This window comes from Dasypus novemcinctus, chromosome 7 (genome assembly GCF_030445035.2).
Source record: "Dasypus novemcinctus isolate mDasNov1 chromosome 7, mDasNov1.1.hap2, whole genome shotgun sequence".
In the NCBI taxonomy this organism is placed as follows: domain Eukaryota; kingdom Metazoa; phylum Chordata; class Mammalia; order Cingulata; family Dasypodidae; genus Dasypus; species Dasypus novemcinctus.
This window is the reverse complement of record NC_080679.1, coordinates 15,582,622-15,607,910: the sequence shown is the minus strand read 5'-3', so window position 1 is coordinate 15,607,910 and position 25,289 is coordinate 15,582,622. Positions and strand designations below refer to the sequence as shown.

At 39.8% G+C, this 25,289-nt stretch overlaps 1 protein-coding gene and 1 non-coding gene across 14 annotated transcripts in view; both read right to left on the bottom strand.

Annotated features, from left to right (window-relative positions):
* Positions 1-25,289, bottom strand: part of SPHKAP (SPHK1 interactor, AKAP domain containing) — a 175,614-nt gene that overhangs the window by 7,796 nt on the left and 142,529 nt on the right. For 4 of the 13 annotated variants that reach the window (XM_004453852.3, XM_071216084.1, XM_071216085.1 and 1 more), the window contains 7 exons: positions 24,939-25,194; positions 20,169-23,916; positions 6,570-6,755; positions 6,213-6,239; positions 4,629-4,715; positions 2,399-2,451; positions 2,126-2,310 (listed from right to left, as the gene is read on the bottom strand). In XM_004453852.3, the coding sequence (XP_004453909.2) occupies positions 2,126-2,310; positions 2,399-2,451; positions 4,629-4,715; positions 6,213-6,239; positions 6,570-6,755; positions 20,169-23,916; positions 24,939-25,194 (4,542 nt within the window). The remainder of the gene's footprint in view (positions 1-2,125; positions 2,311-2,398; positions 2,452-4,628; positions 4,716-6,212; positions 6,240-6,569; positions 6,756-20,168; positions 23,917-24,938; positions 25,195-25,289) is intronic. The other 9 variants (XM_004453855.3, XM_071216086.1, XM_071216087.1 and 6 more) reach the window with 3 other exon arrangements.
* Positions 16,383-16,514, bottom strand: LOC111763075 (small nucleolar RNA SNORA38). The gene has a single exon (XR_002796026.1). It is a non-coding gene; the product is annotated as a small nucleolar RNA SNORA38 (small nucleolar RNA).

Genomic DNA, 25,289 nt, shown 5'->3' with positions numbered 1-25,289 from the left:
AAATGGCTCCTTAACTACCTGGCTAATTAAAACTCAATCATAATGAGGTCTCTAAATGCACTATTGCAAAAGGAAACCATATTAAAATTGTGCTTAAGGGTTTGCTTTATTTAATGAGTTCAGTCACAGCCAACATTCAGTGCCGATTTATGGGGAAGTCACCATGTGCAGAGTTCCTTAAAGTGATTCCAAAAAAAAAAAAAAGAGATAAAATTTAGTCCCTAAAATTACATTACTTAGAAATCAAGTCCTTGAGCTGATGCTGAGTGAGCAATGCATCATTTAATGTTTTCCTTGATAACATTAATGGAATATTTATTTTCTCAGTAAAAAAGTTATGAGCAAATCCAGTTTTACTTTTTGATGACTGAAAATCAGGTAAGGGTAAACAAGCATTACATTAGAGCATGAATCACCTCATCAAGGTTGAAACAGCCCTTACTCTTATACCTAACAGGGATTTATAAGATATATTTCCATAAAGGATATTATGTTGTTTCTTCAGTAAGATGAAGTGTGTAAGTATCTACTTCATTGGGGGAACCTTTGAAAGTGCTGCATGTAAATGCTCTTCTTTAGGAAGCGGCTGGAGTTAGAGGTGGAAACCAACGTGTGTTTCATTTTTTCCAGGAATCTGGGAAGGTATTCCTGAGAAGGTTCTTGTTTTCCTCCCTGTGGCAGAGGACCTTTGGGACTCTCTGTGTGGCAGTGGGAAAGAGTCCAAAGGGATTATGCTCTTTCATCCCACCCTTCGTATTGGGCAGGCTGGGTGGTAAAGTTGGAGGAGAATTTATCAGAGTGAACCACTAGCCTCCTTGCAAACAAAGGTATGACAAGTGTAGAATGATAGCTAGATTTGGTTAGTGGGGAGCAGCAGGCAGACCTAGGTACTACAAGTAGTATGGCACTGGTTGAAAAGAAGCTGAAGTAGGAGAGGGTATGGAAAACAAATTAGGCCTTCTCTGAGATTTTTCCCAGAATCAATCCTCTCCCCACTGGCTGGTGGCACAGAGATGGGGAAGCCATTCTAATTGCTATATGCACGGGTAAGGAATGAAGCACCTTTCATTTCAGGTACTGCTAGATCTGGGCACTGGTAATTAAAGCACAGTTCAGACTTAATTAAATTCAGATTGTAACCTCAAGGTCATTTAACTTGAGAGAGACGCTTTTTAAATAAAGAACCACTGAGAAGTATTTTGTCGAGAAAGCAGGATGTGGGTACTAGAATCAGCTTGTTGCTCTTTGAGGAATCTCTCACATACCAGCCTCTCTGAACACTGATTTGCTCATTAGTGAAACAGGGTCAATAATATCCATTCTGCTCTTCTCACAGGGTTCATGAGAAACATGGAGGCACGTTGTAACCATAAGACACTGAAAGAATGTGCCTATGCTAGGCAGAATCCTCTTCCCAAGAGGTTCTACCCTAATCCCTGCAACTAAATATGAGTGACATCATGCCCTTATGGTGTAATCTTGCATGGCCAAAGGGATTCTTTAATTGACTTGAGTTAGTCAAAAGGGAAATTATCTGGTAAACCTGATCTAATCCCATAAACCCTTTAAACGTAGAGGTTTTTCTCCAGCTAGTGGCAGAAGGAGACATCAGAGAGAGTCAAAGCATGAGAACCTGGAGGGGGACACATGACATGGAATGTGAGTGGTCTCTAGAAGCTGAGTGCAGGCCCGTGCTAACAGCTAGTGTGGAAATGGAGACCTCAGCCCTACAAACCATAAAGAACTCAATTAGGACAACAACCCAAAGGAGTTTCTCACTTTGGTTTCTGTTATGTATCAGTTCCTTTCCTTCTACCTCCTATTTAAATGAGTGTTATGAACTGGTTGGTTCCAGAGCAAGAGGATACCAAAAAATAATTGGCTCTTTGAAAGAGTTCTCATCTCCCTAATTTACTTTGCTCATCATCACCAACTAGCTGAGAAAAACTAACCAAGATTGTATTTTTGTAGGTAGAATGTTTCAACATTCTAGCTACAATTTCAAGGTGAAAAGTCAAAACCAAACAATTCAACCTAAATGGATTAACTGGGCATTTAATGAGTTTCCAGTTTTGAGGAAAACATAAAGCTTTGTGATATCCTACCCAGACACAGAAAATGATACCTTTTCAATCCTGTTTTCCTGAGACTTCTTAAAATAGATGGTGGGGATCCCAAGTTCAGAGGCAGCTATCCATTGCAGAGTGGCTCGAAGCTCAGCATCAGGACGCTCTGGCTCCAGGTCAAAGTTGATCACTAGCAGGTTCCTCTGGCCACTGACCTTCTCCACTGGCAGTCCAGAGATGTGTTCTGAACACAGACACAAGCACAGTTTACTATGCTTTCCACAGGGAGATGGTAGGAAATTGTGTGTCCAAATAATGGGAACATGGCTTACCCTCTATGTTTTCTGACTGTCCTTTAAGGATCTCCTTTTCTTCTACTAATTCACTTGGGGAGAAAACAACAATATATGGTTGGTGATATTTAGGAAGAGTAAACTGTAAATGGAAGATGAGGTGATGGGTCTTATTGGTCTATGTGCTTTTGAAGTTCATTCTAGATTTATGATATTCATAGAGTCATGTAATACTGAGGAATACCATTGTGGCTACTAAGTGGAGCTGCTGGGTCTTGCTATAGATCCTCCTCCTGCCCCTCAAAAAGAGGCCAGCCAACCTGCATAGGTCTTTTTGGATAATTGGTAGGGACTCTTGTTGAGAGACATGTCCTTCTATTCTACTTGACCTCTTCTTCTGTAAACCTTTATCATAGGTTAGAACCACCACAGAAATATTTTGTAGGTCATTAGTTTTGAGTTGGGGATTTATCCTTCTTCTATATTTTACTTATCATTTAAAGGCCTATATGTTTCCATCTTGTCATGATAATTTTTTTTCTATCCTATGTTAACAACACAAGTCTGCATTTTAATCTGGGAATATGTCTTTCTATCTGAATATGGTTCTTTTATCTCAAATAAGAGAAAAGACAATGAATTACAGAACTTAAATTGTACAATAAAAGATCTCAATTAGGTGAAATTTTTCCTGTTCTTTCTATTTACTGGAAGGGTGCAGAGGACTTGGGGGAGGGGGGTGGATTTGACACCAGGGGTTCATAATTGAAGTAAGCATTTCACTAGATAAAGTAACTTTTAATATTTGAGGTGCTTTATATGGCAAGGACTTTTTACAGAACCTTGTACAGAATAGGGGGACTTGGTAAATGCTTACAAAATGAGACCATATGGCTTAACAGATAAAGTAAGTGAACATCTTGGAAAGCCTGTGGTTATCGAGTCTAGATATTAGAGCACAGAGGCTGTTAAAAATATGTCTTCTGATGATAGAAGTTTCTCCCTTGTGTTCTGTTACTGCTAAGATCTGACTGATAAGTTCCATTATAATCATGATGTTGAGAGAAGCAGCCTGTGGTTGATGAGGCCCTGTATAGCTATTCTTGATTCATACCTCACTATTTGTAAAAGAAAGGGCCAATTTCCAAAGGTCAAGACTTTCTGCTAGATCTCAATGCAGTGAAAATGGCATAAAGTAGGTACAGTTTCTGCTGTTATGGAAGTGAAAAGTGGAAAAGTGCTGACTATGGGTAGGAGGTCTCAGCTTTCTCTGAATAGATGTAGGGGCCCTAGGCTTGGAGAAAGAAGGAAAAAATAATTACTGTTTCCTAAAGAAGAAAAAATTCACTCCAAAGTGGTTTTGTTTCTTGTTTCTCCTTTAAAAAAAGCAAAAAACAAATTGATGTGTATGTTCATCTCTCCTTTTGAATAATAGCTTTGTGCAGCCACAACCTTCACTCATTGAGGAATAACAGTGCAGGCTGGACACAATGATTAAATGCTGAATGAAAAAATGTGTTAGCTATAGATAGTGATTGGGGAAATGGGTGAGGGAGCAACTTTTGACCTATATTCGTTTGTCATTTTTCTGAAACTTCAGAAATCTTCAAATAATAAGTCATAATGGTAAAAAATAGATTTCAATTCCTTTAATTTTCCACAGTTAACACAAACTATAACAATTGTCCATCCTGACCTCATATTGCCCTCCCTGTCTACACTATGACTTATGTAATAAGTAAAGTTTTATGCTTCTCCAACTGTGCTTTTCCCTTGGTCTTTGAGAAGGTCCCCATGTTGTAGAGATAAGAGTCACTGGCTGGGTTTAGCACATCTCATCTCCATCATGGCAACCGCATTTGGTAGTGATAGGCCCAAGTGTCTACCAGTAAAGGAGATGCCATCCACTCCATGTTCTGTTAACAATAGTCTTCCTTAGCGGGATTATTACAATTTATGTGGATTTTTCCTTCCATATGTCCAACTAGGTAAAATGACATACACTTCTGATTATATTAATATGCTCTATCTGAAAAAATTATATTATTTGGGCAGATCTGAAACTCAGAAAGCACCCTCATGGTAGGGTGAGGCTTATTCTAGGCCTGAGCTAGTTCTTGCTCCAGTAACAGAGAGCCACAATACTGGGATCCACGGAGTACAGACACAATGAAATCAGTGGCTGGGCACCACCTGGATGATCAAGATGGATTGCCAGATGAAATCTGAGTGGTGGTCTCACAATCACTGCATCTCAGTAGCTACTTACTGAATCATGGGAGAAGATGGCATGCTTTCCTGATAAATGTCCAGGTCCATAATGCCAAGACTGCTAGTGGCACTACTGTTGCCATTGCTGACAAAGCAAAAGTTTACATATTAATGCCAGTCTCCACCACCTGGCCACACTGTCGACCCTGACATTTCATCGTTCTAAGAGATCTTTTTTTTGGTCCCCAGAATATTGCTTTGACTCCATGACTCTTAAATTGTCATTTATTTCTGACAATTAGCGAAAGTTAGGGAAATATATAACAGATCATATAAGCCGAACAGGCTCTAGCCAAAAGCAATAATCATCGTCTCATCATTAGAAATTAATAATTTCTAATTTCTAAAGTGGCTTCATACCTGGTGGATCACACCTAGAGGATAACAATCAACATGACTCTTCTTCTAGTTACAGGAAAGATGCTTACCTATCAGCAAGAGAATTCCGGGGTTTACGCTCAGAGACTGAGATACTTCTGAACATGCTGGCTGGGGAAGATCCCATAATGCTTATCTACTTCCTTTTTAGCTTCAGACAGAAACTAATGGACTCATGTTCTCCTTTTGCCATTTGGGGGATTTTTTTTTCTGAGGGACATTCTATAGGCTGTGCATCTGGCTCGTTGTTTTCCTATGGGACTGCAGAATTTTCAGTATAAAGTTGTCAAAATTCTATAACTCCTTTATCTTAAAATCTTTGGGAAGGAACAACACCTGATACATTGTGTATTGTGCAGGAGGGCTCATGATACCTTATGTATCATGCAGGTCTCACCATTTTTTGTCGATTGCACAAGGAACATATGGTTTAGTTACTAGCCCAGAATTTACTGAAACACAGTAGAGTTGAGCCAATTTTTAGGCTCTGTCTGTACGTGTGAAATGGAACTTACCCAATTTTACTAACTCCACTGAGTTTCCTCACACATTCTCCATTTCCTAATGACATCTCTACCAATCAAGATTTTCAAAAGGCAAATGCTGGTGTGACATCTATGGGAACAATTTTTCCAACGGAATACCGTGAGTAACCAACTGGACTCCCTCAGTCTTGCCATGGGTTTCAGGTGGGTACTGGATACATTCACGGATTGAAAACTGATGATTTAAATATTGCCCTAGAGGGAATTAACCCTATAAACTTCTGCTGTTAAGACTAAAAAGTCAAGTTCTTCTTTTTCCTCTTCTCCATCTTGTAACATTTCCCTCTAAATTTGAGAATTTTAGTACAATTGTTTAACATTGTGAATTTTCCAAAATATAAATAAATGCCAGAAATAACTTTCAAAGAACCACACACCCAGAAGCTTCTGAACCATGTTTTCCCATTGTACTATCTGTTCTATGGCCTGCTGGCCCAGGATCAAATAAGACTTTGGACAGAAAGTGGAGATTCCCTTAGAGTATCTACCTCATGGAAGAACATTTTTCTGTTCAAAGTTCCTGACTGACTTGAGTCCTTCCAAATGTGATCTCCCTTAAGTTCCTCTCTAGCTTTTCCAGAGCAACAATACAGAGGTCAGGGAAGAGAAGGGGGAAAACAGTCAGGCCAAACAACACAACACAGTGTGGAAACACTTGCCTCATGTAAACCCAGCCTGTGTTGCATCTGAAATACAAATGAACCAGAAAGAAGGTATCAAATACACAATGTGTAATAGCAGCTCTTATTAAAAAATTCACACTTGTCATCATTGAATGCACTAGCTGGGACTTGCAGAGAAGGGAACACAGTGGACTCTTACCCTTGGTCAAGGTAATTTAAGCCATAACTGACTATTAAGATAACTCACAGCACAAATCATGACAGGCAGACATCTTGACCTAATGGAAGCTTTCCTTTCTGCTCTATTAGGGTTTTTTGCAGAGAACCATTAAAATGTATTTTTAGAATCTGTTGTGACCTTTTCCCCTCAGAAGTCAAGTGAAGAGCAGGTACCTCATGGATCGCTCACTGAGCTGCAGGAAGCTACTTGTGTCATCTGGGTTCTCCTCCTCGTTGGCGAGCTGGGACCAACTGCCTGAGCTCTCCTCACTGCTGCTGGGAGAGCTGGGGAACTCGTCAGGGGCTCTGGCTTCAGTGGAGACTTCAGCCTCTGGTACATCTCTGGCATCAGGGCTATCACTGTAGATGGCAAGATGGTATTACCAAGAGTGGAGGCAAAAAATAGACCTTTTCACAGGGACCACACTGGCTGCTCTGTTGAGCCTGGGTCCTCACCATCGTGAGCAAGATATTATTGGACATAGGAGGACATTTTCTTTTAAGGTGAGCCTGATTGGTGCCCTGGATCCCATCTTGCCTTTTCAGAATAGCTCTCCATCAGCTGTCCCCTCTTTTCAGTTAGTCCCTTTCCATCAGCTCCCTTCATTCATTTGAAAACCATGTTGAAATCTGCCTGGCCAGCCTGCACAAGAATTATTGGAAGATGGTGGTGTTTACAATGGAGCTACCTGAACCATCCCCACCAGAGACTGTATTTCAGTCATTTTGGAGGAAGGCCCAGAAATGTGCATCTTCAACAACACCCCAGCCAATTCTAACGCTAGTGGTATGTGCAATGTGCTTGGACAAAAATACTCCAGTTCTGTTGCTTTACCAAGTCATTTTCCCTATAAATCTCACATAATAGATTTTCTATTTGTAGCCACATTTTCCCCACCATTCCTTCTCTGAAAATCCTGATTTCTATCAATACCACTTTTCTGGATTTGTGCTTGTTAGAGTAGTATCCACAGCCTTGATCTGGTATATAACTTTCTCCTTAAAGCTTCTCCTCCTGGGCCTGTTGTGAATTTTCACCTCTCTGGCAGCTCCTTACCTTGAACCTGGTTCTCTGTTTTCCTCTGTCACTCTTGTCAGTTCTGAATGACGTGCTGTCTTCCTTTCCCTAGTCTGTCCCTAAGCAATCTCGCCTACTCACCTGACTGAAAATAGTTTCCGAATCTGAACTTCAGCCAGGAACTCTCTTCCTGGTTTCAGGGCTCCTTTCTCATTTGTTCTTCCCAACATCTCCAATCCGTCTCATTAAGATGCCAAAATCAATATACCTAAAGTGAAACCTAATTGCTCTCCCACCTCCTTCCTATGTTCCCTATCTCCAATGACCATCCTAGGTATGTGGATTTAAACTCTTTCCGTGGTTTCTTCCTCTTGCCCTTTATATTCAACCAGTTGCTATCTTCTTTCAGTTCCTTCTCAAAACTATCTTTCACCTACTTGCTTATCCCTGTTCCTGTGCTCACTGAAATTATCTTAATTTAAGTCCTTCTAAATTCCTATAATTTTAGATTTGGAAAGAAACTCATAGATTTTCTGAAGGTAAGGATGAAGTAACCTAGAAACGTTGAATAACTTATCCAAGATTGCAACAACAGTTGGTACCAGATGTTAAACCTTACGTTTGAGCATTCCACCTGGACTATTGTATCAGCCTCCCATTGTTTTGCCCCAACTTTCTGCACTTTCAACACCTTCTTGGCACTGCTACCAGATTAATGTTCCTAACGCACACCTTTGAGCACTCCTGGCAAAAACCATCAGGTACTCCCTGAATCTAAACTTCTTCATTCATGGCCTTCACCCAGGGGTTGTCAGCTTCATCTTCCTCTCTTCTAGTCATTACTTCAGCAAACAAAGCCATCCACTGTTCTGCCAGTAGGCCAGGGGTTGTCTTGCCTCTCAGCATGTGCCCCTGCTGTTTCCTCTGACCAAATGTTGGAGAACAGGTGCTTTGAACACTGTCCCCAGAGTCAAACTGCTATAGATCCCAGTTCAGTCACCTGTCATCTGTTCAGCTTGGACAAATTAGTAAACCTCATGGGGCAAAATAATGATGCCCACTTCAAAAGGGCTTTTTGAAGAAAAGAATTCAAAAATAAAATTCATTTAATACATTTAGTTTAGTGTGTGGCACGCAAGTACTTAATAAGTGTTATTCTCTATTAGTAAATTATAGAAATCATTAAAAATCATAGGTCTAATAATGCCCTTTTTAGATCTTTGCTTCCTACGACCCTTCAGGGCTCATCTGGGGTGCTCCCAGCTCCCTGATGCCTTCCTGAATCCCCCTAGCTGAAGCCATCTCTCTCTCTCTTTCAAATGGTCAAAGCAATTTATGTTTTTCTTTTTGGTCACATTTAATGCTTCCTGCTTGGCACTATAGTTATCTGCATATATACGTTACCAAATTAAGAATTTTAATACTTTCTTATGTATTAACAGACCTGTGTACAGGACCTATTCCTTAGATGGATATGCTGTTGTTAAAAGTATCTAGCTTCATAATTGGACCCCATGTTTCAATTTAGATAGCTCTGCCTGTTAGTATGAAATTGTGGACAGTCTGAGATATTACACTGTTTGTAAGCTAACATCAAGCTGAGTAACTTGAGGAGTAGCAGTTTCAAGCATGCACTGCTGCTAACACTTGGCAAAAGCAGGTCCTAAATAAACTTGAGTTTTCACTTGTTTGCCTGCCACAGTGCTCATTTTTATTTGTATTATTTATATTTATGCACACACACACATACACACACTATCAGAAGCACAGTCCTGATTAGCGATCAGACTGTTTACTCCCAGAACAACCTCTATCAGTTTTCCCTGCCTTAAACACTAAGTGTTCAGACAGGTTTGCACCACAGGAGTGGGACCTGCAAATTATGAAGCTTGGAGCTCACACAGGAGCTGTTGGTACCTCTGTGGCAGATGGGGTATTAGATGGCTACAGGGAGGTAGGGTGGGGAGATCTTTGTTCTTGTTTATGAACAAATCCAAATCCTCTCTTCTCTCAGAGAGGACAGAAGGACTCTTTCAGCATCCTGGGATGTAAACAAATGGCTCCGGGGATATAAACCTCTACATCTTGCCGGAGTCTCTGTCTTTAGGGTTAGTATTCAATCATCATTTAACCCAGGTGCCAGTGCTCTTTGCCCAGAAAACCCTGGTTGTACAGATATGTGAAAATATTCATGAAATATCATCTCCCAACACTACCTATGGGATCATCCAAGTGCAACAGTATAGAAGAGAATGACATTAACAGTGCAAATGAAAAGCAAAAGTCTATTTCTCCTTTACCAACGAAAAATGCAGTAACTTGGTGTCGTGCACATTGAAAGGCTCTTCTCCAGGCCATTGCACCCTTGGCTGTTGAGAATTTGACTGTTGACCATTCACACTGAGAATTACTCTTGGGCAGGGAATTGCCATGCCAAGGTTATATCCTTCCCAGGGGGTATCCCAATGAAAAGCTGATACAGAAATACAAATACCCAGCCTCTTGCCTCAATTTGTACCAAACCTGACATAGCTACCCAGCTTCAGAGCTTCCCAGCAGGTCCGCCTGAGGCCTTGGCTATAACAGCTCTAGGGGCAGCTTCCACCTCTGCTCAACTCTGCCTTTCCATTTTCTTATGTGTACCCACATGTAGCCCTGGACAGTGCGCCCCAAGAAAGTGTCTGCCCTCAGCTCTCCCTCTAAGGGTCTGTTCACAGGCAATCCAGTATAAGATCCTTGGTCTCTATCATTCAAAATGGGACACTGGCTGCAGGAAAGTCAATGTAATTTTCATCTTAAGTAATCTTAAAATTACTACTGTTGTTCCTTTCTCCAAGAAATGGTTATACTTAATTGTTTTTTTTTTTTAAAGATTTATTTATTTATTTAATTCCCCCCCCTCCCCTGGTTGTCTGTTCTTGGGGTCTATTTGCTGCATCTTGTTTCTTTGTCCGCTTCTGTTGTCAGCGGCACGGGAAGTGTGGGCGGCGCCATTCCTGGGCAGGCTGCACTTTCTTTCGCGCTGGGCGGCTCTCCTTATGGGTGCATTCCTTGCGCGTGGGGCTCCCCCACGCGGGGGACACCCTTGCGTGGCACGGCACTCCTTGTGCGCATCAGCACTGCGCATGGCCAGCTCCACACGGGTCAAGGAGGCCCGGGGTTTGAACCGCGGACCTCCCATATGGTAGACAGACTCCCTAACCACTGGGCCAAAGTCCGTTTCCCACTTAATTGTTTTTAATGAGTCTGGTCTAGGGTTTTAAATATGTAACTTTTTTGGATGAAGCCAAAAATCTCTCTTTTTTAAAATGTGTGAACTTATTAACTATGGAATATCACAAAAGACTTCCTGTCCACCTTTTCCCCTTGCCCCTAAGTTTCCTTCTTATAGCATCCTGGATAGGTATTGTATTGAGGTGTGATTGTTTCTAGCAAGCTCTGTTTCTAACACACGGTTAAAGGAGATCCTTAATGTGCTTGATTTTGCTTTCTATAATGTGGTTTTTTCCAAATTGAGTGGAAAGAAAGGTGGAGACCGGATGCAGAAAAGAGATAATATTTAGATGAATGCAAATAAAAGTTCACTATGACAAAGGGAAACATCACACATATTTTCCACAAAGTATCAGTGAATGAATTGCTAGGCACAAGGGGAGGGGCCTGAAACCATTTGTTTGCCTGGTTAAAAAATAATTTCTTGAACTAAATCCTTACTAAATTAGGGCCTTTGTTATTAGAAAATTCATTCCTGATTTTTTTTTTTTACTACAGAAGTTAAGTCACAGTGATTGACATTAAACTTCCAGGTTGAAAAAATGAGTCTCAATCTATTTTATTTTATCTCAATTTCATGCTCTATTTACTGTGCAACTCATGTTTTATCACAGGGTGTTCAAATGAATAATGATTATCCAATGTTTTCATTTTCTTTAGACAGAAATTTATAGCTTTGCTTATTTATTTATTTATGAACATGCACAGATGTTTTGTGCTAATTTATGCAGATGGATCTTTTTCCCCCTTCTGATCTTATAGTTCACACAGTTTTAGAGGCTCATAGGTCATATCAAATTCAATGGAAAATCTCTCAGGTGACAAGGACTTTGGAGATTATCTAGCCCAGTGCTCTTTTTTTTTTTTTTAAGATCTATTTATTTTATTTCTCTTCCCTCCCCCTACCCCACTGTCTACTCTCTGTGTCCATTAGCTGTGTGTTCTTCTGTATCTGCTTGTATTCTCATCAGGCAGCACTGGGAATCTGTGTCTCTTTTTTTGTTGTATCATCTTGCTGTGTTAGCTCTCTGTGTGTGCAGCACCACTCCTTGGCAGGCTGCAGTTTCACACGGGGCGGCTCTCCTTGTGCAGGGGCCACTCCTTTTGCGTGGGGGACACCCTTATGCGGGGCATCCCTGCATGGGCTCGCACTCCTTGCACAAAGCAGCACTGCACGTGGGCCAGCTCACCACAAGGACCAGGAGGCCCTGGGTACTGAACTTTGGACCTTCCATAGGGTAGGCGGATACTCTATAGTTGAGCACATCTGACTCCCACCAAGTGCTCTCCTGACTTCACTTATTAGCGAACCACTTGTTTGATTTTTGCCATATCTACATTCCACCTGTATCAGTATGTACTGAAAAATTCTTTAAGTCAGTTTACTTTATATAGTCTAAATGTTTATTTTGAAAAGAAATTTTAAGTCATTACTGTAAATGGAAAACAAGAAGCACTTGCCATGTATGTATATTAATAATAAAAATAAATACATGAATACAGTAAAAGCCCTCTGTGAGGACCATTTGTATGTGTACACCTGGCTAGGTTACGGTGTCTGGTTGTTTGGTCAGATACTGGCTTAGTTTTACTGTGGAAGTATGTCAAAGATGGGCTTCACATCTACGATCAAGGACCTCATCCAACCAGAGTTCTTCCGAGCAAGACCTGAGAGCTACAGAGGTCAGAAGAATTTGTGCCTCAAGACTTCAACATCAATTCTTGCTGGAATTTCTAGTTTGCTGGCTTCCCCTGGGAATGCAGACTCAGGATTTCAGCATCACCATTACCAAAGTTTCTTGCCTATGGCTACCCATGGAGTTCAGACTTGTCAGCCCCTAGAGTGGTGTGAGTCAGCTCCTTACATTTCTTTTTTTCTGTTGGTTCTGTTTCTTTGGAGAAACCTGGAACCCCAACTGATACACCCTCTTTTCAATGGGTCATGCAACTGTTTAGTTACTGTAAAAATTTCACTGAAGGGACAGTGAGAATTAAACATATACATTTTCAACATTTTACTTTAAATTTAAATCATAAACATACACTTATTGACCAATCTTTAGACTATAAAACTTTTGATTTCACTAATTTTCTCTATTCTTTTCCATTTTCATTATCCTTGGCTCCTACTCTTATATTTATTATTTCCTTCCTTATAATATTTATTATTTCCTTCCTTATATTCCTTTGGGTAAAATTTAGTCATCCTTTTCTAGTTTCTTCAGGTAAAAGTTTAGGTCATTGATTTTAGACCATTCCTCTTTTTAAAATAGAAATATTTAAAGGTATAAATTTCTAAGTACTACTTTAGCTACATCCCCCAAATTTCTAAGTACTGCTTTAGCTACAGCCCCCAAATTTTGATACATTGTGTTTTAATTTTCTTTCAATTCAATATATTTTATAATTTCCTTTGTGGTTTGTTCTTTGACCAATGAGGCAGATAGAAGTATGTTGTTAATTTCCAAATATTTGGGGATTTTCCAGGTATCTTGGTGTTATTGAATTTTAGTTTAATTCCATTGTGATCAGAGAACATACTCTATATGATTTTAATTCTTGTAAATTTATTAAGACTTCTTACTAGGTATTTGTCCTTTTGTGTCTGGCTTGCTTCATTCAACATAATGTCCTCCAGGTTCATCCATGTTGTCATATGTTTCACAACTTCATTTCTTTTTACCACTTCATAATATTCCACAGTATGTATATGCCACAACTAGTTTATCCATTCATCCATTGTTGGACACTAGGGGTTGTTTCCAACTTTTGTCTATCATGAATAATGCTGCTATGAACTTCCATGCACAGATACCTATTTGTGTCACAGCTCTCAGTTCTTCTTGGTATATACCTATCAATGGTATTGCCAGGTCCCATGGCGAGTCTATATGCAGATTCCTTAGGAACTGCCCAACAGTCTTCCACAGTGGCTATACCATTCAACATTCCCACCAACAGTGAATAAGCATTCCTATTTTTCCACATCATCTCCAACACTTACAGTTTTCCAATTTTTTAATAGCAGCCAGTCTAGTAGGGGTGAAATGCTGTATGATTGCCCTATTATGAACTAAATATATTATGTGAAATATAAATATATTATGTGAAATATGAATATGGGTAGAATTGCATCTATGACTGTTTTGCTTTGAAACTGAACAAAATATAAGTTAACAGTACAAAATGTTAATATGAGACACACAAAAAACCAACAAACATTATACTAAGTGAAAGAGACCAGACACAAAGTACTATATATTGTACCAATTCAGGAGAACAGATGTAGTTCAAGTGGTTGAGTGCCTGCTTCCCATGTAGGAGGTCCTGGGTTCAATCCCCAGTACCTCCTAAAAACAAACAAACAAACATTTTATACCAATCTATTTATATAAAATGTAAATATAAATCAATTTATAAAGATGAAATGAGATTAGTGGTTATGTAGGTCTGAGGAAGGAATTCTAAGGGTTGTGGAGTCTTTCTTTTTGGAATAATGAAATTGTTCTAAAATTTTTGAGGTGATGAATGTATTGGATAACATTGTGATTATACATTTTGGGTAGAATAGTCAGAAACAGCAGCTCTGTACAGTGGGAGAAGTATAGAGAGATCAAGAGGTGAGCAATTTTCTTCTTTGTCTGTTTTTTGTTTATTTTTATTATTGAAATAATGAAAATGCTCTAATGATTGAAGTGATGAACACAAAACTATGTGATTATAGCCAATACCATTGATTGTATACTTTGGATGAATTGTATGCTTTATTAATATGTATCAATAAAATTGATTTGTTTAAAAAAAAGGCACTCAAGCTTTCTTATAATCTTTCCTTCCCATTATTTTACATAATCTTCACATGTCTGTATATTTGAAATGCATTTCTTATCACAATTTATAGTAGGCTTTTGATTTTTCATTCAGTCTGACAATCTTAGTGGTTGAACTGGAGTGTCTGGACTATTAATAATTAGTATAATTACCAATATCACTGGAATTAAATATATCATCTTGAGAACTGTTTTCCATTTTTCCCATCTATTCTTCATTTTTTTCCTACTTTTCCTGCCTCTCTCTGGAATATTTGAGCAACTTTCAGCATTCCACTTTATCTCCATTATTGTCTTATTATCTATAGCTCTTTGTTTTATCTTTTTCGTAGTTACCTCAGGGTTTATGATATGTCTCTTCAATTTTTTACTGTATCTTCAAATTATACTATTATATAAAAAATTCACTATGATGGAAGAATATTTTAACAATATACTTCCATCTTCCCCGTCCCTCTGCTACCATCCTTTGTGCTTTGGTTTTCATATATGTTAGTTATATGTATGTCATAACACATTTTTAAAAATTTTAAACAATTACATTCTAAAGAAATTTTAAGAATGAGAAATTTTTTTTTACTTGGCCAGTGTCAAGTTTTATTTACTTTTTAAAAGTTTTTTTGAAAATTTTGTCTTTTTTTTTTAAAAGATACATAGATCATAAAAAATGTCACATTAGAGAAAATGTTTTTTTTTATATTTATTTACATATTTACTGTTTGTGGCATTTCTTATTCCTTTGTGTGGATTAAAGTTTCCATTAGTAGTATTTTCCTTCAACCTAAGAACTTCCATTAACATTTCTTGTAGTGCAAGTTTACTGTGGCATATTTTCTCTATTTTGTTTGCTTAAAAATGCTACTATTTCACCTTTATTTATAATAGAAGGATGCTTTGAAGGTTGTTTGAAAGTTGTCTTTGTCTTTTGGCTTACATTGTTTCTGATGAGAAATCTGCTCAATATGTAATGTCTGGGCCTTTCTCTTTTCTTTTTTTAAGATTCTTTATAATTAGCTTTTGATAATTTGCTTATGATGTGCCTTGATAGGGTTTTCTTTTTGTTTACCCCACTGAGGGTGCATTGAACTTCTTTATTTGTGAGTTTATAATTTTCATAACATTTCATATTCATGTATACCATTCAATATTTGAGGATATTTATAAGAGCTGTTTAAAGTCCTTGTCTGCTAATTTCATCATCTCTCTCATTTCTGGGTATGCATTTATTGACTGGTTATCCTGGTTATGGTCAAATTTTTCTGCTTCTTTGCACATGTAACAATTTTTTATTGGATATTACCTTGTGAATTTATGTTGTCCAGTGCTGGATTTTATTGTCTTTCTTTAAGTAGTGTTGGACTTTGTTCTAAGATTAATTACTTTTATTTCGACTCAATCTTTTCAATGTTTGTTTATATGTTTTGTTAGAAATAGTTTAGATTGGCCTATATTTGGGTCTATTTTAACCTTAATTCTAGGATGTGATCCTTTGGGGTCTCTACCAAATGCAGCATGTGTTTAACATGGATTCTCCACTCTGGTTGGTTGGAAAGCCCACCAAGATCTGCTTACCTTTGTCGTCCTTGCACTGTTATCTGCAAAGGGAATATTGTTGGGACAATTTTAGGGCTTACATTGTTTGTTTCCGTTCTTTCAATGTGCTCCTTATTGTACAATGTACGATGTCTGAAAATAGTGGTTCTATAAATTTTGTCCAGTTTACAAATTGTTTTTTACTAGGAAGCGCAAGTGGTTTCAGTTACTACATCGTGGCTGAGAGCAGAAGTCTCCATCTTTATCTTATGCTATAGTTCTGTCTTCAGGTATGCCACTGATGGTTTTTATTTTTTTATTTTTTTTATTTTTCTGTGTGGTAAAGGATGATCTTGAGCCTGTAGGGAGCAAGCGGGTTCCAGACTTCTCCAAGTCCACATCTTTTTGCCTCCAATTCTTACATGTCCAAGGACAGGAAACCACTGACACGCCTTTGTAGGAGGGTCCACTGATGGTTTTTAATTTCAACTATTATACTTTTCATCTTTTGATTGATGATTTCTAAATCTTTGTCATCCTATTTTGATTGTAGTCTGTTTCTGGTTCATGTTTTGGACTCCTAATTTTCTTAAAATATATTCATTTTACATTATGAGTCTGATAATTCCAATTTTTGAAATACTTGATGGAGGTAATTCCACCATTAGATGTTGGTGCTGAGTATTGCTTACAGTGCCTTAATTCCATGTGTGTCTTAAAATTGAGGTTGTGAGCTCATATTTGGTGGGGCTTTATTTGTGGGACTCCTATACGACTGAGGCTTAAATCTCCAAAGATTTTTTTTTTGCCTCTGCCAACTTCTCTAAGTGCTATTAATCTGTGATTGCTTTAAAGGAATTTACCAGGTTGGAATTTCCTGGACTAGAGATATGGTGCAAATTGGAACCTTAAACATACATTTGGGCAAGATTCATATATCAACATCCTATCTAAAGGAGTCATTCCCCCAACCAGTTATTCTCTATCACATGACTCTTTTAATATCTCTCTCCTTGCACTCTGTAATAACCATTTTCCAAAGGAAGTTTCCATGTTTGCTGTCTGTTTCTCCCACTTACACATAAAATCTATGGGCATAGGCACCAACTCTGTATTTTCTTCAATGTTTGCAATCCCAAGAAAAATGTGAATCACAGAATGGCCACCCTACTATCTGTTGGATGAATATTTTTTTTTTCTTGAAGCAAATATAAATGAATAAATGTATACACAAGAAAAATGTTTCTAAAAACTAAGGTTATATAAGCAAGCACAATATATGTATATTCAGAATTCTGTTGTTCATTCTTCACAATCTGAAATTATTAAAAGTTTGAAGGAACATTGCTCTTCAATTATCTCAGAGAAGAAGGCTGAGTTAAGAACTCATTGTCCCCTACCAATAGAATAATATTTTCCTCAGAAATCAAATTAAGGCCTGCTCTAAATCATTTAAACTCTCTACAAGCAAATGAAAATTCAGGTATCTTGAAAAATGTGGTGGCCTAAATGATCACAGGGTATTTCTATGCGGGCTTGAGTTCCAGGATGGATACTGAATTATCAAATGAAAATAAAGATAAGAAAAATGATTCTTGTTTCAATAGGCTGAGTCCTTGTGGCATTTTTAGTAAGAATAATGAAAAGACTCCTCATATTTATCCTCCAAGAACAGCCTAAAAATGTCTTCAGGATATGACACCTCCTCACCACCAAGCAGAATCGAGAATGCCTATATCGGCTGCCACCCTTTTGTGTGGAAGTGGGTAGAAATTGTTTCACAAGGTTAGTTTTTACTCAGCTATTTTGACACATAAAATCCCATAATAACAACTCTGAGCTTAGAGAATGCAATCTAAATATGACTAATGTTTCCCTTTGCAGATCTCAGGAATTCTCTTGTTTTAATAAAATTCCCAAATAGGTTTCTTTAGGGAGAAGAAACCTCCTGGAATTAAGGCAACCATATACCCTAATCCCGAACAATGACAAGAGTGGCAATAACAAAGTAAATAGTTACTGAATGTTTACAATTTACTAGATATCAAGAGCTTTATGTACATTTCTTTAAACCTTAAAAATCCTCTTATGATGCAAGTACTATTTTTCTTCCTACCTACAGACCAGAAAACTGAGGGAAAGGAAGCTTCAGGAACGTGTTCAAAGTGACATGGTTAGAAAGTTAGTGAAGAGAATCTGGGTTCTATAAGAATACTCGATATTGCTCTGTGAAGAAGAATACAGTCAACACTGAGTCCTTATGTTTTGGAAGCTCTTGAAATTCAACAGCTGATGATTCCACATTCTTTTTCTTTCATTGGTTGACAAAAGAATCAGAGATCCACATTATGAGATGACAGCGTCGTGCTCGGACCATTTTATGGAACACAAACCTAAGTGATTGAAAGGTTTTTATATATATATATATATATATATATATATATATATATATATATATATATAGTCTCCAAGTTTTTTAGAAATCTCCCAGATTGTACCAGATTTAAGAATATTGTTATTTACATTTAAACTCAAAATTGCATCATGAATTGTATTCAACTCCAGGGATAATCACTGTTTGATTTGCACTGATAACAGTGAATTATGTTGAATTAGTACCCTAAATAGGTAACCTTCTTTGACTAAAGAGTTCATCTGGGTTACATGATTCCTGTGCTCAAGCTGATTCTAAGTGAGGCATCAAATCTATAAGGGTTTTCCTTTTTTTCATATTTCAGGTTAAGGTAATTCCAAAGAATCGCATGTTGTCTATTTTGTTCTTCATCCCTTTAATCCCTTTTAAAAACTAGTAATACTCCATAATCCTTGGGGGCTGGTGAACTAAAGTGAAGCACAGTACTCCTATAAGACTTTGGTAAGTGTTGTCTATAACTGTAAAATTATGATATGTAAGTTCTTACCATCTTGATCAGCTCAGCCTGTACTTTTTGGTTTAGCCTCATGTTCTTTAGCTTGTATGTTTTCATGTTTTGTTCCCCCTTTCTTCCCTTTGCATACTCCCATGGCTTTAGCCAAGTAGAAAGTTAAGTTCTTAGCACAAAGTGGCTAAGAAGGAGGTACTCAAGTCCAATTGGACCACCCATTAACCACACGTTACAATGATGTCCTATAATCATGGGGAGCATCAGTACCTGAAGATGGATCATTTCTGCCCCTCTGGTAGAGGCGAAGGATCAGCTATTTTGGAGAGCTGTTGAAATTTGATAAAGGTGGTTTACAATTTGCTTATTGGAGCTAAACATTAAAAAAATCATGGGCTTTGTAAATAATGAGTAATAGGCATGTGTCTATGAAAAGACTATCACGGTTATTTCCCTCACTTAATGTTTTTCATAAGGTCAGTAGCTTAATTTTTTGTTGTTTAACTTCATAGAAGGAAAGAAAAGAAATTTTATCTTGGTCCTATCTTCATGAAGTCTATGAATTCTCCACAGAAAATGGAAGTTGTCAAAGGATTTGAGTAGATTTGACACTTCTTTGAGCAGCCTGAGAGAAATAACTACCTTGACTCAAAATTTTAAAATGCATTGTCACCTACAGTATACAATTCCCTTGAAAAAGTACTATTGAAACAAACAATATTCCAGTGTGGCTTTATACTTAAACTCCCATCACGTATTTTCAGGGCCGGCATTAGTGGAAGAGGTGTGATTACAGAGATCTTTAGAATAGCCAAAAAAAGGGAAAACTTGAAAGGAGAGGCCTGAGAGAAAAATGATGCCAAAATATTTACTGTCAGATTCTAATACTAAAATGTATTTAAATTCAACTGATTTCAAATGTAGAAATTATTTTTTTCTTTACTTGAAAGTTGCCATGAATGAATTTAAAAATGTAGCAAAATATGGGAGATTAATTTTAATCAGGACAATACCTTATTTCCTGTTATAGAGATGAATTCAATTTGTCCTGGAAAATAATTTTCTAAAAATTTTACTTCCAACTTTTTATTACAAATTTATTTTAACCCAAGGAGGTCATTCATTGTCTCAGAAAATCAATTCTTGCATCATTAAAGTACCTTTATGTCTAAGATTTAGAATAAATGTAAACACAAGTCTCATGCACCCCGTTTAGTCTAAAGGTTGATTCACTCACCTATGGTTTTCAGAGGTCACTGCTTTGTCTCCACTCCTCGCCATATCTGGGACTTTTTCCTCATTAGCATGTTCTGCTCCCTCAGAGGAGCTACTTTGGGAAAGGAAATGGTCAGGTTCTCCAACACACTCTTCTCTTTGATCTGTTTCAATCTGAATTAAAGGCACTTCCCTTGAGCAAAGCATTTGCCTGGTGTGGCTTTGAGAGGCAGCTTTATTGCATGCAGGAAGCTCCTTTTTAGAATCTAAACTGTTGCAGTTTGTGAGAGGAGCAGCTTTGCTTGGAGATGCCGCTGGGAAGTGTTTGCTTTCAGCAAGAGAGCCTTTCCTGGGGTAATCAGTGGGCTCGTGAACAAGCAGAGCTGGCCCACTTTCCCCTCTGCTCCCAGCTAAACTGTTTGCACACTTCTCCACTTGCAGGGGAGTGCCACCAGACGCAGGCTTGGCGTCAGCCGGCTCGGCGTCATCCACTATAATTTTGTTCTGTCGCATGAGGGCCTCGATTGAGTTTGCCCAGGTTTCGTGGATTAACATGTTTGTGATCTGGTCTGTCCCACCCCGCCAATACAGGCAGGAGTCAGATTTGCAGAGACCCGAAGAGGAAGCACTACTGACTGGCTGGACGCTTAGGAAATCTTGCTGGCTGTTCTGAGAAAAGCCATCTAAGGAGTTGGCTTTGACAGGTGCATTCACTGTTAACCTGGCGCACAGGGCCCGGCTGTCCGGCATGGACGACTGTCGGTAGCAGAGTGGGGATCGCAAAGGAGAAAGTAAGTTGGCAGTCCAATCCTGGCTGCGGCTCCTGGACGAGGGGCTGTCTTTGCCTTCTCTTTCAATGTCCCTCAGCATGTACCTGTAGAACTCCTCAGTTATACTCTCCGTGCTGGACTGCTTAGAGGGACAGCTCGGTCTCACACCGAGGTGGTCATTTTTCCGGCACGCCTGTTGCATGGCTGAGGTCAAAATGCTGCTGGCGTTCTTGCCTGCATAATAATCCAGCAGTAACTCAAATCCTCTCCCTTCATTTTCCATCTGGTTCACCATGAACCTGGAAAACTCCTCAGTGATGCTCTCACAGCTTGACTGTTTGGAGACAGAGCTGGCCCTGCTAACAGGCTGGCTCAAGGTGCTCGTCAACCCCAGGCTGCTTACATAGGCCCTGGCTTCCGAGTCCTCCTCTGGAATGCTCTCACAGCTGGAAGCCTTCAGCCGATTCCACCTGTCACTGAGCAACCGGTTCCGGGGATAGCTCTGGGCTTGCCAGATGCCATCCACCGTGGAGAATTCCGTCAAGTTCATTATCTTGGCTGCCACTTCGTTTGCAAAAACGTTGACAGAATCTGGGATGTCCTCGAGGTTCATAGACTCATCCACAACCCGGTTCATCAGCTTCTCCTTCAGCTCGGGGTGCTCATCCGTTTTCCTCTTGATCTCACTGAGCCGTGGGGGCTTGTGTTTTCTGACGGCGGCCCCGTTGCTCTGGCTTTCTTTCTTTCTCTTCAAGGTTCGGCAAGTTAAGTTCGGGGTAACCAGAAACTCATTCCCTCTTTTCCACGCACAAAACCAGGGTTGTTTTCCATTTGAGTTGTCAAGGCAAATGGCTGCGATCTCGGTTGCCATGGAGACAACTGTCTCTGCTAATTCTTCGGCAAAGTCCGTAATGCAGTATATGTCTGAGCTTTTGGCGTGTGGTGTGGACTGAGCAGGAAGAAGCAAGTCATTCCCCAACAAAGACAGGTTAGCTTGAACCCCGTTGCTCAGAGGTGTGTCATAATTGTGTTTGTCTGGGGTGTTTGGATTGAGGCTGTCTTCAGCCTCCTGGGAACTGCATTTACTGAGCGTGAGGGCCCTTTCTCCCTCTGAAGAGGTTCTACACTCATTCTCTTTGAGACTGGGCAGCTGCTGGGAGATCTTTGCATTCTCTCCCATAGTTCCTTTAAGATACATTTCCTTAGGAGATGCTTTGGTAGTCAAGGAAGAGCATGCACTGTGGCTACATGACAATTCAGATTGCGGTGTGGGGTTCTTGAAGAGACATGGCCTCTCTCCACTCTTGTTATCTCGCTTTGGATGCACATCCCCTGAAAGATCTTTAATGATGAGACTAGTGCTGTGTGGACTGCTAACTGGATGGCTACTGGAGCATTCAGTGGCTTTTGGCCATGCTTGACTAGCAGCCTGATCAGGTAGTGGACTGCCTGTTTCTGCATCCCTCCATCTGATGGTCTCGTTAGAAAGGACAGGGGGACATTCACCGAGCTGAATCTTCTTGTATGTGAACCACATCACATTGAAGAGTAGTTGGTTTGCACTTTCCATCAAGATGTCCAAAGTGTCAGGGGAGTGCGTTCTATCCTTGGGGTCAATTATTTTATTTTTCTGGTGAACTTCATTAATGGAATGCTTCAGGATAACATTGGACAGATTCTGTGCCAGTTCATTCGTGAGGATATTTTCTGAGCCTAGGGTCTGAGGCCTTGAAGCAGTTTCCATGATTCTCCCACTCACTGAATCCACCAGGTCTCCCACGCTGCTGTAGGTGGTGGGTCTTGTTAAAATCAGCCCAGCCTCCTTGAGCAATGCCTCTGCAATGGCTTCATTCCCCATCTCCATGCTCCTCCCCATTGCTAAACTACCCAGTGGGGGGATGGCTGCAGAGGTCTTGGCTGCAGACTGAGGGTCACTTGAAGTCACAGAGCACTTTGCCTCTTCTGTTTCACCCAGGCCACAGACAGCCACGGCACTTGCTACCTGAGTCATGCCACATAAAGCGGATGGAAATGAGTATTCACTGATAGGAGGTTCTTTGAGTACTTGGGGTGCTTGAGTGTGCAGTGCTTCATGCCCTCCCAGTTGGCTGTTTGAGACCAGGGATTCTTGCTCCATTTTGAATCTTTCTGTGGCTTGGGGGCTGGAAATGGTTCCAATCACAGTGGCTGCACAAGTTAGTGCTACTTCTAGAGCACTCTGGGGGTGTCTTCTGGAGTTCTCTCCACTGAAGACGGCTGGGGTTTCAGCAGAGACTTCTGACTCAGGCCATGAACAGACGCCTGGCTCAGGGGCAGCATCGCCACCATCTGGACTCTGAACAATGACGATTTTGGGGAGCTCATTCCATGATCGAGCAACCAGGGTGTCTTCTGAGGAACACCCACTAGGAAGCAGACCACTTCCTACAGAGACACTGTCAGCAGATTCTTGGGGTAGTGCAGGCTGAGACTGAGATAATCTGATAAATGCATCCTGCAGCACAGATTCTGCCAAGTTCATGGCATAGTGGCCAGCACTAGCTTCTCCATCTTGTATGGGAGGAAGAGATTTTCCATTTTCAAGGTCCCCTGGGTCTAAGTTGCTGCCATGCTCAGTGATGGTACCACACACAGAATGCTCATCTTTCTTAACTATCCTGGTGAAACAAGCATTGCTTGGAGTACAGAGTGCCTGTGAGTTTTCCACTTGACCCTTAACATTTTCTAAATAATGGTGATTTGTGGCTGATCTCTCATTCCCCACAGCTTCACCCTTCCACTGTGATGGCTTGGTTGAGGGATCTAGACTCTGCAAGTATGTTTCTTCTGTTACCTTTTCCAGAGAGCCTTCTGTTGTAATCAGTGGTGTATGAAATTTGCTAATGTATTTGTCTTCCAAAGCATAAAGCAACTTTTCCTTGTAATTCCATCCCTCTTGGCTGGCTTCCTTCAGCTTTTTACTTTCCAAACCAGTGGCCGAGACATTTATATTTTCATAACCTATTAAAGAGGAAATGAGGGCCACTTTTACTTTTTGGGTAGCAGGTTGTCAGTAGTCTAAAATAGTGGTCAATTTTTAAAACTTCCTAAAGGCATCAACCATTTTTTTTTCTTTTGTTGGATGTTTCTCCAAGAAAAATGAAACTGAAAAACATGTTTAATTTCATTATGGAACACCACCCCCAAAATTGCTTCCACTGTTAATTACAAATGCCAGAGTAAAGTGAGAGAAGAGGGTGATGGCAAACTAAGAACTGGTCACCATTCTTCAAAGGGAAATCAAGCCACAACAACTGCAAGATAGAAGCTTCCCAGTGGCTACAGAGAAAGGAAGGAGTATGTTTAGAGCAACCTCAACAGTGAGGCCTGGTTGTAGAGATTTGCTCTAAAGTTTGCAGATTACAGTGGCTACAACAGCTAGGCGGTCCCTCCCTCTGTGGTTGAGAGTGGGGAAGAGGGGCCTTTTGTTCTTTGAGCTCCTTTAGAATCAACAGAAAGAGCTGAACAAATCAGGCTAATTTACCTCCTCCTGTCCTCAAAACAATCATTTGTTATGGGACAATTGTCCTTCTAAATTACTGATATGGAAACTGGAACTCAGAAGGGTTAGATAAATGGCCCCAGGTCACACAGCCTCAAAATGGCAGAGCTGGGATTCAAATTCAGGCCGGTCTAACTCTGCTCCCAACCAATATATGGAAGTCTTAGGGGAGTTATCTACCTCCCAGTGATCTCCTCCAGTTTTGGTAGGAAGGAGGATTTCCCTTTATAGCACACAGATTTCCTTCAGCATCCCTATGGCATCTCTGGGGAGTCTGGAGCCATCCGACTATTAATCTGTTAAGTGTATTAGTCAGCATCTTCCCTAGCTCTTCTTATCCTCTTTGCCACCCTGAACTCAGTAAAGATTGTAATGTGTCAGCCAAACTGATGCGGCCTGAGTTTTTTCTGAAACTTCACCCAGACTTTTTATGCAGTGACTAATGCAAGGATGCACATTCGTTGTACTGGAACGTTCTTACCTTTCCTATACTCTTCCACCTCACTTTCCTCCTCCAAGTGCTCAGATGCAGTGAGAAAGTCTTCCTCAATTGAGGACAAGGAGCAGTTTGTGTCATCCTCCAGTTTCACGATGTTGGCTTCCAGGTGGAGCTGCCGCTCCTGCACCAGTTCCAGACCAATCAAAAATTTGTTGATTTCAAAGATGATGCAATTGGTACTATTTGGTCTGTTCCCTCTTGCACACTGGACCAAGCAGATATCTGGCAACCAAGGACACTAGAAGTGGGGGAGAAAAGAAGGCATTTATTAAAGAGACTATTGCTTCTGACTTTTTTCCTTTTACCAATCTCTCCTGTTAGAATGAGAAGAGA